The 17,583-nt window shown below is 41.4% G+C and overlaps 1 protein-coding gene across 1 annotated transcript in view; it reads left to right on the forward strand.

Moving 5' to 3' along the window:
* Positions 1-1,798: 1,798 nt before the first annotated feature.
* The window catches only part of tnk1 (tyrosine kinase, non-receptor, 1), an 18,417-nt gene continuing 2,632 nt past the window's right edge, over positions 1,799-17,583 (forward strand). The window contains exons 1-12 of the mRNA XM_017724913.2: positions 1,799-2,100; positions 9,730-9,920; positions 10,057-10,127; positions 10,218-10,403; positions 11,630-11,782; positions 13,322-13,599; positions 13,786-13,912; positions 14,104-14,250; positions 15,661-15,755; positions 16,189-16,407; positions 16,515-16,579; positions 17,108-17,583. The exon at positions 17,108-17,583 is cut by the window's right edge and continues 6 nt beyond it. Of these exons, the coding sequence (XP_017580402.1) occupies positions 9,761-9,920; positions 10,057-10,127; positions 10,218-10,403; positions 11,630-11,782; positions 13,322-13,599; positions 13,786-13,912; positions 14,104-14,250; positions 15,661-15,755; positions 16,189-16,407; positions 16,515-16,579; positions 17,108-17,583 (1,977 nt within the window). The 5' untranslated portion in view covers positions 1,799-2,100; positions 9,730-9,760. The remainder of the gene's footprint in view (positions 2,101-9,729; positions 9,921-10,056; positions 10,128-10,217; positions 10,404-11,629; positions 11,783-13,321; positions 13,600-13,785; positions 13,913-14,103; positions 14,251-15,660; positions 15,756-16,188; positions 16,408-16,514; positions 16,580-17,107) is intronic.

Genomic DNA, 17,583 nt, shown 5'->3' on the forward strand with positions numbered 1-17,583 from the left:
AGTGCAGTGTGAGCTGCTGAGGGGGTCATGGGGAGAGTGCAGTGTGAGAGTGCAGTGTGAGCTGCTGAGAGGGTCATGGGGAGAGTGCAGTGTGAGAGTGCAGTGTGAGCTGCTGAGAGGGTCATGGGGAGAGTGCAGTGTGAGCTGCTGAGGGGGTCATGGGGAGAGTGCAGTGTGAGAGTGCAGTGTGAGCTGCTGAGGGGGGTCATGGGGAGAGTGCAGTGTGAGAGTGCAGTGTGAGCTGCTGAGGGGGTCAGGGGGAGAGTGCAGTGTGAGCTGCTGAGGGGGGTAATGGGGAGAGTGCAGTGTGAGAGTGCAGTGTGAGCTGCTGAGGGGGTCATGGGGAGAGTGCAGTGTGAGAGTGCAGTGTGAGCTGCTGAGGGGGGTCATGGGGAGAGTGCAGTGTGAGAGTGCAGTGTGAGCTGCTGAGGGGGTCATGGGGAGAGTGCAGTGTGAGAGTGCAGTGTGAGCTGCTGAGGGGGTCATGGGGAGAGTGCAGTGTGAGAGTGCAGTGTGAGCTGCTGAGGGGGTCATGGGGAGAGTGCAGTGTGAGCTGCTGAGGGGGGTCATGGGGAGAGTGCAGTGTGAGAGTGCAGTGTGAGCTGCTGAGGGGGGTCATGGGGAGAGTGCAGTGTGAGCTGCTGAGGGGGTCATGGGGAGAGTGCAGTCTGAGCTGCTGAGGGAGGTCATGGGGAGAGTGCAGTGTGAGAGTGCAGTGTGAGCTGCTGAGGGGGTCATGGGGAGAGTGCAGTGTGAGCTGCTGAGGGGGTCATGGGGAGAGTGCAGTGTGAGTGTGCAGTGTGAGCTGCTGAGGGGGGTCATGGGGAGAGTGCAGTGTGAGAGTGCAGTGTGAGGGGCTGAGGGGGGTCATGGGGAGAGTGCAGTGTGAGAGTGCAGTGTGAGCTGCTGAGGGGGGTCATGGGGAGAGTGCAGTGTGAGAGTGCAGTGTGAGCTGCTGAGGGGGGTCATGGGGAGAGTGCAGTGTGAGAGTGCAGTGTGAGCTGCTGAGGGGGTCAGGGGGAGAGTGCAGTGTGAGCTGCTGAGGGGGGTAATGGGGAGAGTGCAGTGTGAGAGTGCAGTGTGAGCTGCTGAGGGGGGTCATGGGGAGAGTGCAGTGTGAGCTGCTGAGGGGGGTCATGGGGAGAGTGCAGTGTGAGAGTGCAGTGTGAGCTGCTGAGGGGGGTCATGGGGAGAGTGCAGTGTGAGAGTGCAGTGTGAGCTGCTGAGGGGGTCAGGGGGAGAGTGCAGTGTGAGCTGCTGAGGGGGTCATGGGGAGAGTGCAGTGTGAGAGTGCAGTGTGAGCTGCTGAGGGGGGTCATGGGGAGAGTGCAGTGTGAGAGTGCAGTGTGAGCTGCTGAGGGGGGTCATGGGGAGAGTGCAGTGTGAGAGTGCAGTGTGAGCTGCTGAGGGGGTCAGGGGGAGAGTGCAGTGTGAGCTGCTGAGGGGGTCATGGGGAGAGTGCAGTGTGAGAGTGCAGTGTGAGAGTGCAGTGTGAGAGTGCAGTGTGAGAGTGCAGTGTGAGCTGCTGAGGGGGGTCATGGGGAGAGTGCAGTGTGAGAGTGCAGTGTGAGCTGCTGAGGGGGGTCATGGGGAGAGTGCAGTGTGAGAGTGCAGTGTGAGCTGCTGAGGGGGGTCATGGGGAGAGTGCAGTGTGAGCTGCTGAGGGGGTCATGGGGAGAGTGCAGTGTGAGAGTGCAGTGTGAGCTGCTGAGTGCTGTGTACGCAGTCAAGGCTGCTGTGCAGGTGCTCTGGGCGGGGAGGCGGAAGGGGCGGAGCTGTAGCTCCACTATGAGGAAACTCGGGAGGACGGTGAGCGAGTTCAGGAGCTGGAAACCTTTAAGGGGAGAAACTCGGGAGTAAACATGCGGACTAACAACAGACGCCGTCAACGCGACGAGGATTAAACAGAGAAACCCGAGAGAACTGAGCTCTGATTCTGGAGCTGAGCTCTGATTCTGGAGCAGGTCTAAGAGCCGAGCACACACCTGACCTGTAGGCGCTAGAGAAGGTCCCTCTAGGAAAGAGAAAACTTCCAGCGACAGGGAAACACCCAGCACGCCGCCGCAGGAGCAGTAACGTCGGACATGCAGTGTAAAAAGTGTAAGTACGTGCAGTTTAAGGAGCTCGCGCAGTGTTTACGTCACGGTGTCGTAAAGCGTGTGTATGGGTGTGTGTGTGTGTGTGTGTGTGTGAGTCTCAGGTGCTGAATTCTTCACCACATCAACCCTTTTAAATCTTTCACACGGTCTCAGCAGCTTCACCCTCAGTGCACTGACTCAGCTAACATCACCGATAATCTAACACCGTCAGCCTAACTCGGAGACTTTTCAGGTCTGTGCTGTTAAACCGCGGTTTCTGTTTAACAGCCTGTCCGAAGTGAAAGAGCTCGTCACGAGAGACGCCGCCGTTCTCAAGCCGCGGTGTCTTCGTGTTAGTGTGAATGTGATAAACGAGCGCTGTGATTTCTGTAAGGTGTCAGTGCAACTTCTTGAGTCTGTATACTTCCCAATAATAAGCTGGAAGCTGGAAAATGAGTAAACATAATGTATTTTAGATGTGTGTAGAAAGATGAACAGAGCTTTAGATGATTCTAAAATGACTGTGTAAAGTTAAAATAAATGAAATATCCGTGATGCCCTGTATTTCAGAAGTGACTTATGTCTGATGATGATTAATTCGTCACCGTCTCCCTGTGCAGTGTAATCGATACACTTTGCGCAGTAAATGTAAAATAATTTCGCAGTGTACAGATTTTTTTCTTTTGTTTTTTCTGTTTATATTGTTAATTCTGTGAAAGCTTTTTTATCGTTTTATATATATTTATATATATATATATATATATATATTGTGTTATATAGTCTGTTAATACTTGTACACTGTTAAAATAGCGCTGTGAATTTCCCTGTTGTGGGACAAATAAAGGATGATCTTATCTTAAATAGATAATTACATCATATTTGTTCTTTAATGATTTTGTTTTTGCCAAAATTCTTCAAATATTATGCCGTCTAAAAGTACCCCTTGTTGTCTAGTTTACAGTATTTAAATCTGTTTATATTGTCTCATAAAAAATATTAAGATGATGAGTAAGTCCAGGCTTTTGAATGTAGGCAGAAGAGCCTAAACCCAGACTCAGGTAAAATAATGACTCAAGTAGAAACAGAAGTAGCTGCCAGAAGCTGAACTCCTAAAAGTGCTGAGTAACTTCTAGAACTCCAGCTCCTCACTGCATGGGAAAGAGTTTGAGGGTAAAAGTTTTTTCATCTTTTGGTCTAAAATAAAATTGACAGGTGTGAGCAACAGCGGAGCGGTCTAATGGCTAAAGTGAGGCAGAGTAAGTAGAGCCCTTCAGTAATGTGACGTATTGAAAAACAGAACAGTACATTAAATAGTTTTTAAGAGTGTAACCTGTGTAGTTCATTGCTCTTCACCACTTTCCATGAAGAACAATGTGCTTCAAATCATGAATCATGGTATGTGAATCATTGCTCTTGATGATGCTCAAGTGAGATCATTTGTGTGCTTTGTAAGGCCAAGTGGTACCTACATATTTTTCCTCTGACTGAAACTGAAAGTTTCACCTACCACACAATTCATATAGGCTAACAGTACAGTTTTACGTGTTGAATTGGAAAAAAAATAGAAATTGTGATAACAATTAGAAATGAAGGTTGTGCCAGCCCACAATTCATTTTTTAAGTTATTATAAAATAGAATGTCAAATTTACATCAGCATATCATCACATATTATCACAGGAAAAAATGGCATGTTACATGTTTTTCTATGAACAGCGACAATATATAAAAGAGCCATCTTTCTTTATCCGTAAATAATAATATTATGAGATCTATAGTGTAATAGTTCCATAATAGAAAGTCGCTTGCTAAAAATACTTCATTTATTTAACCTGAATCTCTTAAACTCCACTATATCTACGTATTGTCCAAATCTGAAGAACAGCTATTCAGTTATTTTGAAATTAAAGGAAGCCTCATGCCAAAATGGTGCTTTTGACATTAATTTACATCATCATATGGCTAAAAGGTCTGTCATAGGTAAGGTGATTTGACACAAAATGACCTGAATAGGCCTCTGTGACTAATTTCCCATTCATGACCCTTTACTCTACATGCCTGTATCTGCTTCCTTATAGATTGTAGAGGCTTAAAAGCGCTCAGTAAGACACTCCTGCTGTTATCATTATTACTTTATTAGTAACACCCTGCACGTTTATTATTTGAAGCAATGCCATACCACTTTTTTATTTCCTGAAAAAACATCAGAAGAATGGATCTTTAAAAACACTTAATTGGAATAACTAAAATGAAATAATTTTCAGGTCAGTGGTTCTCAGACCAGTTCTCAGGACACCCCAGAGAGTCCATATTTTTCTCTTTCCCTATGTGTTGCAGGTTGGGTTGAAGTAAAAATGTGCAGTGTCTTGTAGGCCCTGAGGATGATTTGACAACTGGAAGTGATTCTTCCTTAGATTTTTCCTTTGCTGTTGAAGCTTTTCCTATTACCACAGTACTTCAAGATACTGCCCGTGTAGTTTGCTGCTGTATTTTCTGTTTGAGTGTTTTAACTATAACTGTGGCTCAGTGAGTACGTTTAGAATAGAAAATGTATCAGTCGTGCGTTTTCTTGCACATCGTATTTTCATGTTGAAGACTCTTTTAAACAGTCTTGGGTTTCATGTCCTACTATGACTATTGTCTAACTTAGCATTGCTCTTGTATCTCTAAGTCTTGCATGGTTATTTATAGATTCATATGAAACATAATCTATGGCAGCCTGAATACAGATTGTGAGGCAGTTTTAGTTAAAAGTAAAATTTAGTATTCAGCTGAGAAACTATTGAGTAACTTAAGTGTATGTGAGATACTGTGTTCTTTAAGGTATCAGTATTTCTGTTGTGAACGTTTTGGGTGTGTGTGTTTTGGGTGTAGTCCTGGAGAATCTTATGTTAATACTGACTCTGTTTTTCTACACCTGCCCGAACTAGCCCCCATGTTTTTGACTCAGACTCTTTACTCACTAATTGGTGCTTCGGTTGCGTTTTGCTTAATAATTCACTAAAGGTCTGTGTGTGAGGCTGGAGTGCGCTCTTTTTTTGTCCTTCCATTCCAAAAGAGGAATGTAGGAAACCTCGGCATGCAGCTTCTGCTTTATCCATTTGCACTGACCTTATAATGGTTAAGAAACACAGCTTGGTTTGGCTATGGCAGCCTGCTCCTACACAGTTTAATGTGGAGGAATGCCATAGAACTGGCAAGCCCAGAACTGTTCCTGGAGATCTGCTTACCCTGTAGAATTCAGTTTCAGCCATAATCTCACACACCTGATCAACCTAGTTAAAGAGTTCAGGAACATGCAAACATTAGAGGTAGATGTGTTAAAGTGAAAGTGAACTTTGTGGGACAGCACTAGAGCGCTAAAGAACCTTTCATTGGATAGTTCTTTAAAGGGCCAATATTAATGGAAAGATACATTTCCAAAATGAAGGATTTGTGAAGGTTGTAAACATTGATAAAGTTTCAAAATGAAATAATGTTCAGTCCCCAGTCCTATGGTGTAAAACAGCGTATTGTCAATGCATTGTTTTTGAAAAGCATCTCATTTACATATATCCACTAATTTGCCCTGCAGCAGGTTAGCCCTGTCCATTAATGCTGAAGTGTTTCAGCCTGGGCTGCTCCACATGTTTTGAATACAGGGCAGCCAATCACAACAGAGGTCATCTGTGTATGTTAGTCTTAAAGGCACAGTAACAAAAACAGCCTGTTTAATTCTAAGGGATAAAGAGGTTGGACATGTAAAGTGAACTATACAAGAGTAATGTAGGATATGGGCCTTTTATAAAGAAGCATTTTTGTACATGGGATGTGTGAGTGTGAAGAATTACAGGCAGCACTTATTCTCCTCCCATCTCTCGGCTGATAAAGTGCTCACTCACTGTTTTATTGCAGTAATGATAACAGCAAAGTTCACAGACATTTACAAAGCTGAATAAGAAGTGTAATGCTTGACAAAGTGAAAATGAATTTCACTTTTCCTTTTTGCTGTTTCCATTTCATAAATAATTCTGCAAATGTGATCCACATAGTGGCGGAACGTCCTACTTCAGCCTTGTTGTTTTGTAATCATAAGGGATTATTATGACAGACAAGCACAGCACAGCCTGCATAGTAGTTGAACTGTGTTATTGTTGGCTATTTGTAGTTGTACAAGTTATTTAGTGGCGTTTTTGGTGTCTTTCATTACATAATAACCTTTTCTGGTATGGCATTTTTTTCAGACAGACAGACAGACACACACTTATTTTAATATAATGTCAGGACATTCCATATTACATGTGTGTGTCTGTTAACCTTAGTAACCCAAATGATTTTTTGTTGTTTGTTTAGGCCTGTCCGTTTTTATTATTACAAAGTTGTCTAAATTATTTGAGATAATCGCAATTTTTTAAATCTGACCACAGTTATTTTCCACAGACATTTTCCATGTCACATCACAACAGTCAGCCTGTGAAATAGATTGTTTTCACCAGTTCCATCAAGACACTGAGACTGAGACACTGAAAGTTGTGGATTGTGCAGATACAACACAAGTTCTAAGTAACTGATTGCTATAGCACGATGAGGGAAATGCTTGGCTTTGTTTGCTTGTTAGCTAGATAGCCAATGCTAATTTATGCATGCTTGCTTGCAGTTTACACTCAACAGTGTAGTACATAATGTCAGGTGCTTTGTGTTCCCTACATAATAAAGAAAAAATTGAAAGCAAGATCTCCTGATTTAGCTGTTGATGCTTGTAGTTTAGAAGTTGAATAAAAAAGACAAAGATTAAATTGTTAATTGCAATTATTTATAGGATAATGAATCATTAGCTAAAATGTTTTGATTGTGACAGGCCTATGTTTTTTAAAGGGCCCATATCCTACTTTATCTTTTATTTATTTTTTCCCTGAGGTCCATTTGTAACCTCTGTATGGTTTTACGTACCAAAAACAATTTTTACCTGATCATTTTCTAACCTCTGTTCATCACTTGAATTTAAATGGGCTGTTTTTATTACTGTGTATTTGACAGATATATGTAAATAAGCTCTGTTCTGATTGGCTGCTCTGTATTATGCTTCATTCAAACAGCAGTTCAGGCTGGAACACTCCTTATAACTTCAGCATAGACTGCTGGAGGCTGATTAGTTGGATATATATAAAAATGTGATATCACAGAACTCCGTTCAAAACAGGATGTTTTAGTAGATTTTTCAGAATGTTTAGTAGTTTCCATCTATGGACTGTAATGGAAAGTGAATGATCCATTTTGAAAATTGAATGTTTACATATTCCAAGCTCATTCATTTTAAACAAGACTAGGCAAGCTTAATGTTGCCTTTAGCTGCATAGCATTTGTCATTTGGCACTTTACTTAGTGGTCATGTACTAGTGCTTGGTGACTGTATCCTCACCTGGAAGAGAAGACTGCTTATACAACAAGGGAAATTTCCAGTTGAGCCAGACACAGCCTTGAGCTAAAATGCTACTGTGTTCTGCTACTGTGTTGCTTCACCTGTTATTAGGTTTTCGAAAAAGACCCATGATGTGTTTCAAATTAATGTGTTTCTGCTTTCTTTCATTATTTGTTAGCCAAATATTTGTAGTGTTTAACATTTTGCCAGTCAGTGGTTGCTCCATTTCTAGCTCCTCCCATACATTCCAGCTTGGTACTCCCAGCCAGAAGAGAAATTCAGCAGTGGGAATGATGACAAAATGTGTGGTTGTGGATTAATAACCCTACCATACCATGCTGCCTACTGCTTATCATGGGAGATGCTTGCATGTGTATATTTAATGGATGTCAGTCACTTAGTCAGTGACTCGGCAAAAAGACAATTTGTTTTTCCATGAGACCGACCCTTTTAAAGCTAACAGATTTCATTTGATTAATTGACTGTTTTTCTCAGGTTGTACTGAGAAAGTCAGGACATTTTTGTTATAAAATGTATAAAAACACACACACACACAACACGCAACACTTGTCCATATCCCTCTTTCTCTGAATATTCAGTAAGACAAAGCTAGTTAGCTTGGGTTATAAATGCTGGTACTGTTTCCTTCGAGCACATTCTAAACCATAGCTGTGTGTCGTAAGCATGGTGTGGGTGGGGTGCTGTGCTTTTATCTGGCCATTTCCTGTCCCTCCCTCTCACCTGCTCTCCATCTGTGCATGTGTAGCCAACCTTGTAGTTTCTTTGTGTCTTCTTCTTACTTTCTTATAAATTATTCTGTCATATATATGTTGTGTATGTATGTGCATATACAGCGAACATACAAAGGATCTATTTAACAGAATGTTTGCTGAATAATAAACAAGAAAAGTGGAAGGAGAGGACAAGCTTAAAGCAAGGGTTCAGTCAAAAATCAAATCTGCATTTAAACATCATCTCACATGTACTCGATTAGGCTAGACATGATTTATGTCTAAAGTTTGCTTCTTTAGTTGTGCGCTGGAGCTAAAAGACTAATTTAGTTAATAAGCAATGCAACTCTTGTGTCTCCAGTTAGCATTGTGTGCCCGTATACATTATCACACACTTGCCGCAAACCATGTCTCAAATCTCCAACAGCCATTGTTTATGTGGTTTCACTGCTATGAAAATGGACAAAAATATGTTTAGTAGCAGTCATTCGAAGTCTAGATCTAGTCCTAACTTTTGTACATTTGTATAGGTAACTGTATAGGTAATATCATACAGTTTTTAGTATATCAAAAAGGAGAAAGTTTATTTGGTGCAGTGGCAGTTCCAGGTAGACAGAGTATGTGTTTTTAGCACTGGAATGTCCACTCCCATTTGTTTAATTGTTTCTGAGCTGGAAAACCTTACTGCTGGATGCCTGTCTGATGTCCATAGCAACCCAGGGAGGTCCCACAACATAGTAACAGTGAAGCAGAGTGGTCCAGTGTAAAATACTGCTCTCACTGCTCTAACCATGCTAGCTCTTTTTATCAACAAGTAAAGTCATGATTCCCTCGAAACGGACATGGAATTTGTGATTAAGGTAGGCTACATTCTGGTTGGTTGTGAGGCTTTGTGTGCTTTAGTTCTTTTTGTTCATTTTGGTGCTAGATAAAACTGATACACTTTTGTATTTGTGGTTCTACGTCAGTGCAAGCAAATGCATTTATTGAAGAACCTTTATACGTAAAGTAAGTGGTATGGCCTTGCATTTAATTCAAATAATGCATTAGTGAAACAAACTAAGGAAACAAACATTACATTTGAATGAGTTGGGGTCACCATGCAGGATGTGCAGTAAAAGAGTGGGAAACATGATGATTTTTATCATCTATTATGTCACATTGCATCACAGTATGCTTTTCTGAGCATATCATGGATATGGTCAGTACTTAAAGTCAGTGTGCATCGGAAATTAGAATGCATTTTTCTTCACTAATGTGATACGTTTCTGAGTGAAACAAGCAACTCAGGTGAGAAATAATGAAGGATGCGATATGATTTCATTCTTCAGGATTTGATTGGATCGTGAAAAACGGGCATCGTGCAAGCCACATTGAAAAGCCATATTGTTATATATGAAAGTGGATGAAAGTATGTTGTACTAAAAACAGTATGTGCAACCATCTTGAAGCTTGAATTCTTTGTGTACCTTTGTCCATCTTTATAAACACTATCTTCTGTCAACACTACCTTTCACCATTCAGATTGACTGCTGTGTTGAAGGACAATGTAATTATGATGGATCAAGACACTCAGTGGCTGTACCAGCTTTTGGCAGAGGTGCAGCTGGAGCGTTTCTACCTGAGGGTCCGCGATGGACTTAACGTGACGCGCATTGAGCACCTAGACTATGTGAGGGAGGCTGACTTGGAACAGATTGGAATCAGCAAACCAGGTTTACAGCAAACTTAGATTTTTAACATTTTAATAGACATACTGTTCATCATAGTCTCTATAATGTCTTTGTTGAATATATATTGATGCAGCGTGTACACCACTGTTTTTAATAGTCTTTGCTTTTGTGTCAACAGGACAGAGACGATTATGGGATGCAGTCAAGCGTTACAAAACCAACTCACGGCCACGGTCATGGATGGCCAAGGTATTACATTTGTCCAACTTCTTCTGCTCAATCATTTCTTATTGATTAGCCAGGCAACCTGTCAATAACCCCATTCTTTGCCTTTAACAGATGTTCAGTGTGCGTGGTCCAGAAGGTGACCAGTGGAGTGGTGGTGGGTCTGGTCAGGGGCCGGAAATAGGACGAGCTCTCACCTGCCTCATCCAGGACAGTGAGCTGGTGTTTGGTGAGAGACTGGGCTCAGGCTCATTTGGGGTGGTGAAGAAAGCAGAGTGGCACACGCCTACTGGACGAGTAGTGAGTTCACTTCACTTTCCCCTCCCACTGAAAGTTGTTTCACATGAGGACAGTAATGAGAGAATTTATAAAACAGACCTTCTGCCCATGAACATCCTGGAAGGAATGTTCTAAAATTTTGCTGGACTAGAGACTCAAATGTAGAAAGTGGTTGTAATGTGAAGGCATGACCCATCTGATCCCTTGAATGAAAACCCTTGGAAAACAAGTAGTGTAGGGAAGTTGATCAGTCATGTATTACTATGCTCTTTAAAAAAAACAAAAAAAAACAAAGGGTTATTTAAGTGATGCCATAGAGGACCACTTTTTGTTCCCTAAAGAATATGTGGGCATATATATGTTCTGTTATGCAGGCTCTATACCAATTTTGTGTATTTTGTTTTTCCTAGATACATAATGTACCTTTACTAACTTGCTCTGTACTTTAACCCTTTGGGGTCTACAAACTTGCCCACACATCAACTTTGTTGTCTCAATATATGTTTCTCTATATTTGTGATGCAGTGCAGAAGTACATTTAAAATATTTCCTGAATCTGTAGAGTCGCCCTTTTCATTTCATCATATTGCGAGATCATACGTGACTCACATCTGGAGTTTGAAGAGGGGTTCACATACATATCATATCACTGTGTGTAATTGGTGGATCCCTGTGTTTGTGTACATTTTGTGTGAAACTGACCAATGGGTGCTCAGGAAATCAATAAGCACTGACCCATCATGCTGGAAGCCCTTCATCCTTCATTAAATCAACATCATAGACACATGTGAAAGGTGTGCAAAGAGTTTACAGCCACTGAAGTTGCTGCAGTAGTTTTGGAAAGTAGACATGGATCATTTCTATTGATGTATGGATCATGAAGTGTTTACACAATGTGTGTTACCACAATGTTCACATAATGGGAAATGTTTTGACAGCAAGGATATATTCTGTTCTTTATAGCATATGCTTTTGGTGTGAGTTTAATTTTTAATTTAATTGTGGAAGCATGAACCAGGGAAAATTGTCACTCAATATCATCAGGAAGTATCAGAAAACTGATCTGCATAAAACCAGCCCAAACAGTTTGCTCAAAACATGGATGAATATGTCAGCCTGTGTTTAGTGCTAGAGAGAGTAATTGAAGCACCAGCTAAGCTGACTACATCACAAGATCTGCCATCTTTTTTTACGTCTCTGGATTCACAGAACTATCTTTATTTTCCTCTACATCATGCTTTCTCCAGATACACGTAGCTGTGAAGTCTCTGCGAAGCAGTATGTCCAGGGAGGCAGATACAGTGACAGACTTCCTCCAGGAGGTCACCACCATGCAGTCTCTGGACCACATCAACATCATACGCCTGTATGGTGTGGTCCTTACACAGCCTCTCAAAATGGTGAGTTGTGGTTGCTTGGTGTTGTATTGTGTTGTGCCAGTGGTCAGTTGGTAGACTGAAATTGAGAAGCATAATGAAGTTTGGCGCAGAGTTTTTGTTGTTTTGCTATACCTTTGATTGATGTTATATAGTTATTTAGGTGTAATTACATAATTAATGACAAAGGTTAGTTACATAGTGAATGGCACGTACAAGTGATCTCCATTGTGTATTAACAAAATGTGACAAAAACATGGCAAAAAAGTAAAGGATGTCAGCATATTGTCATTGTTGTGATAAACATATCTTCAAGATGCTAACTTTACAGGAGAAATTAAAAACTTTGAATCATCGTTAATGGAACACTTAACAGCTGACACTTTCAAATTCCACAAAGAAATTATCATTTGAAAGTTTATAATCTGCATTTTTGGCAAAATTTCTCCACTTGGTACAATGAGTACATTGGTACATTGGACCACATGGTACATTGAGACATTAATAAAAAGTGAAAAGAGGCATTTCAAGACACAAAATAAGAATGCGATAGTCAAATGTTCACACATTCTCTACACAGAACAAACTTATTTCTGCAAATTTTTGTGTACAATCTCTCTTCATTTGCTGAGTTTTGCCTATTAGAAAAAAATGCCTAACTTTTGCACAGACCCCATTTAAATATTATTATTTTTGTTTACCAATATACAAAGTTTAACAAACAAACAGTAATGGTGCATTAAAATGTGCAGTGTGCATCCGTAACCGGGAGTACAAGAGAGCACAATTGGCCCCGCTCTCTCTGGGTGGGTAGGATCGCCGCCCTTCTCCCCCCATCACTTACCGCGATGCTAGTCGGCGCAGACGTCTGTTAGCTGACGTAACAGATCTGGTGGTTGGCGCTTTCCTCCGAGGGCGTTCGGCTGTCCCGTGACGTTGCATGAGTGGCAGTTTGAAAAGATGCAGTTGCTGGTTTCACTGGTCTCGGAGAAAGCCTGTGCTAGCCTTCGCCCTCCTAGCGTTGGTAGCATCATGTGATTGGGGGAGTCCTAACTAGCGGGTGGAATTGGAAACGACTAAATTGGGGAGAAAATCAGGTAAAAATGATAAATAAATAAATAAATGTGCAGTGTGTTCTCTGTAGAGGATGTCAACGTATTTGTGCTTAAAATGAACAGAACTTCTTTTCTTAAGTGCCTTGCTATCCCTTTGCTGCTGTAGCACTGAGAATGTCCCTGTTGTTGGACTACTAAAGGATTATCTTATCTCATTTTATCTTAAAACATATAATTTGACCAAAGGTGTACAAACTTTTGCATTCCACTGTATACGACACGTGGAACCTAGTTGTGCTGAACTGACTTTAATTCTTTGAAAATTTGCAGTTCTCGGTTTGCGGTTATTGAGTGAAATGAATTTATTTATCCATAAAGATGTATTAAGGTTCTAAGGTTCTGCAACTGTAAATACTCTAGACTCGTCCATGATACCGAATAGGTTCTCATGCACTTGCTGTAAAAACTGGCCCTCACTCAGTTTTCACTCCACTTTTGTTCTCCTCAGGTGACGGAGCTGGCTCCTCTTGGCTCTCTGTATGACACTCTGCGCTTGCGGCAGGGTGCGTACCCACTGGCTCGTCTCTGGCTCTTCAGCACTCAAATCGCTGCAGGGATGGAGTATCTAGAGACACGGCGCTTCATCCACAGAGACCTGGCAGCCCGCAATGTGCTCCTGGCCTCCAGAGAGCTAGTGAAGATTGGAGACTTTGGTTTGATGAGGGGTCTGGGCCAGGACAAGGACCACTACATCATGGGAGCCCACAGACGCATCCCATTTGCCTGGTGAGGGGTTTATTAAAATTAATACTGATGAATTCTACCTGGATTAGAGTCATGGGCATGATGGCTGTGTGAATTTATATGTTTTTAATGCTTTGATTTTCTTTTTTTAGCCTGATATATTTGTAAGTGTAACATACATTTTATTCCTTTCTATTACTATTACTATCCCTCTCTCTCCCTCCCTAGGTGTGCTCCTGAGAGTTTGCGTATGGGCTCCTTCTCTCATGCCTCAGATGTGTGGATGTATGGGGTCACCCTGTGGGAAATGTTCACTTACTGTGAAGAGCCCTGGCTCGGGTTGTCTGGAAGGCAGGTATGAGCAAGAGTGTAGAAATATATTCTTTACTGAAATGAAATACTGAAACTAGCTAACACATCTAGTCTGTATCAGTTCACATGAGATGGCTATTGAATGCTATGCTGTGCACAGTTAACACTGTAAACTGCTGGAAACTCAAGGAGAACGAGTTTTTTTCCATACTGAATGCTGCATAACTTGTGCAGATCCTGTGTCGTGTGGAGCGTGATGGCGATCGCTTGCAGAGGCCACTGGACTGTCCACAGGAGCTGTACTCAGTGATGAGGAAATGCTGGGCCTACAACCCATCAGACCGGCCCACCTTCTCCCAGCTCACTACTATGGTATCTGAGGTCAGTGCCCAAGGGAACAGTAAAAAGTGTCTGAAAAAGCCCCATAATTTACATATTCTACCATTCAAATTTTTGGGAATGCCTAGCTGTCAAAATGTTTTAAATAAACAACCTTGACTAGGTTCATTTTGTGGAAAACAAGATCTTATGTATGTGCATAACTAAAAATAAAATATACATTCTGCAATGAAAAATTCACTCAGTAACTGCTACACACACTTTCTTCAAGCAAACAGTCAGCAGTTTCAGGAAAAAAAGTTTCATTCTGAAAAAAAATATACACTGTAAAAAGAGGTTTGTTTAAAAAAAAAAGGTTGATTTACATGTATAATATTGTTTTTCTCAAATTAAGCTTGTTTTAGTCTTTAATATATTAAGTCATTGTAAACATACAAAGAAAACATATTTTTGAAAAGCTGGGTGTCTGTCTTTAACAGGCGGTCACCCTAACATTAATTCCATGAATTATATTGGATATGCAGTCATATGCAAAAAACTTCAGGTCAAATTACATATTTTATTGATTTTCTATTTGAAAATAAGTGAACACCCCTGCGACCCTGAGGGAGAAGCGGCTTAGGAGGTTTGCGTGTGTGTGTGTGTCTACAGGATATAAATATGAGCTTTCAGCAAATTAGTTCACAATTTCTATTTATTTGCCATGATCTGATGTTTGTTTGATACTAAACTATTGTCGCAAGATCCTATATTTGGCTTCTGATGCTGTGCCACTGTTTATGTTAACCTAATCTGTCGCTGTGAGACTCTGGCTTTCGATTTTGGCTTTCAAAGCTGTGCTGCATTTTAAATTACTCTAAACTATCATGGTTAGACTCTGGGTTCGTTTTCGATGCTGTTTATTTTAAACTAACTTTTGCTGTGAAACTCTGTTTTTGGCTTTGGATGCTGTGTTTCCACATAAACACACACACACACACACACACACACACACACACACACATACACAAACTCATTTGACATCTATAGTTAAGTTTAATATAAACAGCAGCACAGCATCAAAAGCAAAACAGAGGGTTTCACGGCGATAGTTTAGAATGAAGAAAATAATAGAACCGCATTTAATACCAAACACAGGCATATTCTCAAAAGAGGATGTATTAACTTATTTTCATGAAGAAAATCATGTAAAAAACATGTAACTTGACCAGGGATGCTCAAACATTTGCATGTGACTCTAATAACTGTGAATAAGTGAAAGTATGTGGATTATTTATGTCCAATATGGAGCAAATTTCCATTTACTTCACATACTTTTAGCAGATTTGGTCTCTCTTACTGCTTAGAAGACTTGATATCAAATGAAGCCATTAACATAAACACACCAGCTCCAGAGATTTGTGAGCTGACTGCCTGTACATGTTCTTATAGTTCTCTCCTGTATCTGTCTAGGCTCAGCCTATGGAGGTGCATGCATTGCAGGACTTTACAGAGCCCAGAAAACTTGCTCTACAGGCCAGTGACCTAGTGACTGTAATAGACCATGGGTAAGAAAGGGGGCTGAGAGCAAGGAAACAAAAGGAAGTAGGAGGGAAAGTGAGGGGAACAGGGGAGAGCTTAACTTACTTCAACCCCCAAAGAAGCATTCCATTCATATTTTAAACTCCAGTCTTAGCATTTAGGCCTCGTGAACAGATCTGTGAAGTGGGCCTTTCAAAAAAAACAAAAAAAAAACAACAACAAGGCAAGCTTTGCTTTGCAGCAGAATAATCTGTTTCCTTCATTAAGCATAGCTTAAATAGTAATAGTTTATTTTAGTGATTAAATATGTTTTCATAGCTTATTTTTATTTAACTTGAAAAATTCTTCCATAGCTGTCAGTGAAGCTTGTGTATTTATTTTATTTTTTATTGTTCATATGGAAAGACTGAAGGACAGATAGTATTTTGACTGGTGGTAATTCCTCTGCTCTCTATCCAGGCTGGAGTTGTGTGAGTGGAGGGGTCAGAACCAGAGGACACTGAGTGTTGGCTGGTTTCCCCCATCGCTGACAGCTCCTTCTGTGTCTTCACTGAGCAATCTGAGTCTTAGTACTAGTCCTGCTGTCATCTCTCCTCCACTCAGAGGAAGTTTACAGCACACCGGACATGGAGATGTGAACCCAGACCGCAGCTGGGGAACACCAGCACGGCTTGATGAGTGAGTGATGTTTGCTTGTTGATTCTCACACAGCATTTGTGGAATATTGTAATGTTTGCACTAACTGCTATTAAAACACACTGTAAGTCTTATGATGTTGTTTTCAGCCCTGGAAACTGGAAGGTACCTTTGGCAAAAGAGAAGGAAGGATCCAATCTAAAGAAAATGGCAGGTTAGAGCAAGAGCCCCTGAATATAAAATATCATGGCCACACCCTTCCAAATGCTGCTTTATAAAACAGTTTCAGTTCTTAAATCTGAGTGGCTGCGATTTTTATGTTTGATGTACATTTGACATGCACAACTGTTACTGCACTTATATATTAAATTTCGTTTTTTTTTTTTGTTGTTATATTACTTGGCAGCCACAATATGTTGTTAACAAACTGCACTGACTGGCAGAATGATTGATTACTGGGATTAATTAATAATTTATTGATCATAACACATTTTGAACAGTATTGACATGACGTTCCATATCGTGCCTAACAGCATCCCTAATCATGTTAAAATCACTGTAAACCACAACCTTTTGTACTTTATTGCTTAAATGAAATGCTACAGGAATGGTTGCCATGTAGTGGTGTGAACGTAGCTTGCATGTGAAGTTACCACCCATCACTCTGAATTCCTGTCCTGCTCTTGTTTTATTTTTGTAATCACCATTATTCCATACCAAATGCCCCTCATATTTTCTCTAGGCATGTCGCGTAGTCTTGAGTCGGTCCTTGGGGTCTCAAATGACAAAAGTCAAGGTGGAGGTGGTAGCCTGGCTCAGAGAACCCACGTCCGCAAAGCCATCCCAGCTCACCTACTCCAGGACCCTCGAAGGTTCAGTGACTGTAGTGGCATTATGCCTCCTCCACGACCACCACCACCCAACTTCAAACGCATCAGACCCCAGCAGATGGTGAACCGTGATCGGAGAGTGGCAGGAAATGCAACTCCAGCGTCCTGGCATCCACCTCCTCATCCAAACCTGCAACCCCAACTACAGCAGCAGCAGGTTATGGGACCTAGCAACCTAGTCAAGATGGCCCAGTTAGCAAAGTCAACTCCCCAGATAGACAATGACTTCGAGAAAGAGAGGGAAAGAGAGAAGGAAAAGGAGCGAGAAAAAGAAAGGGCACGGGAAAGGTACCCAACTCAAGTGCAGACAGATAAGGAGGCAATTATG

The sequence above is a fragment of the Pygocentrus nattereri genome, chromosome 2 (assembly GCF_015220715.1).
Source record: "Pygocentrus nattereri isolate fPygNat1 chromosome 2, fPygNat1.pri, whole genome shotgun sequence".
In the NCBI taxonomy this organism is placed as follows: domain Eukaryota; kingdom Metazoa; phylum Chordata; class Actinopteri; order Characiformes; family Serrasalmidae; genus Pygocentrus; species Pygocentrus nattereri.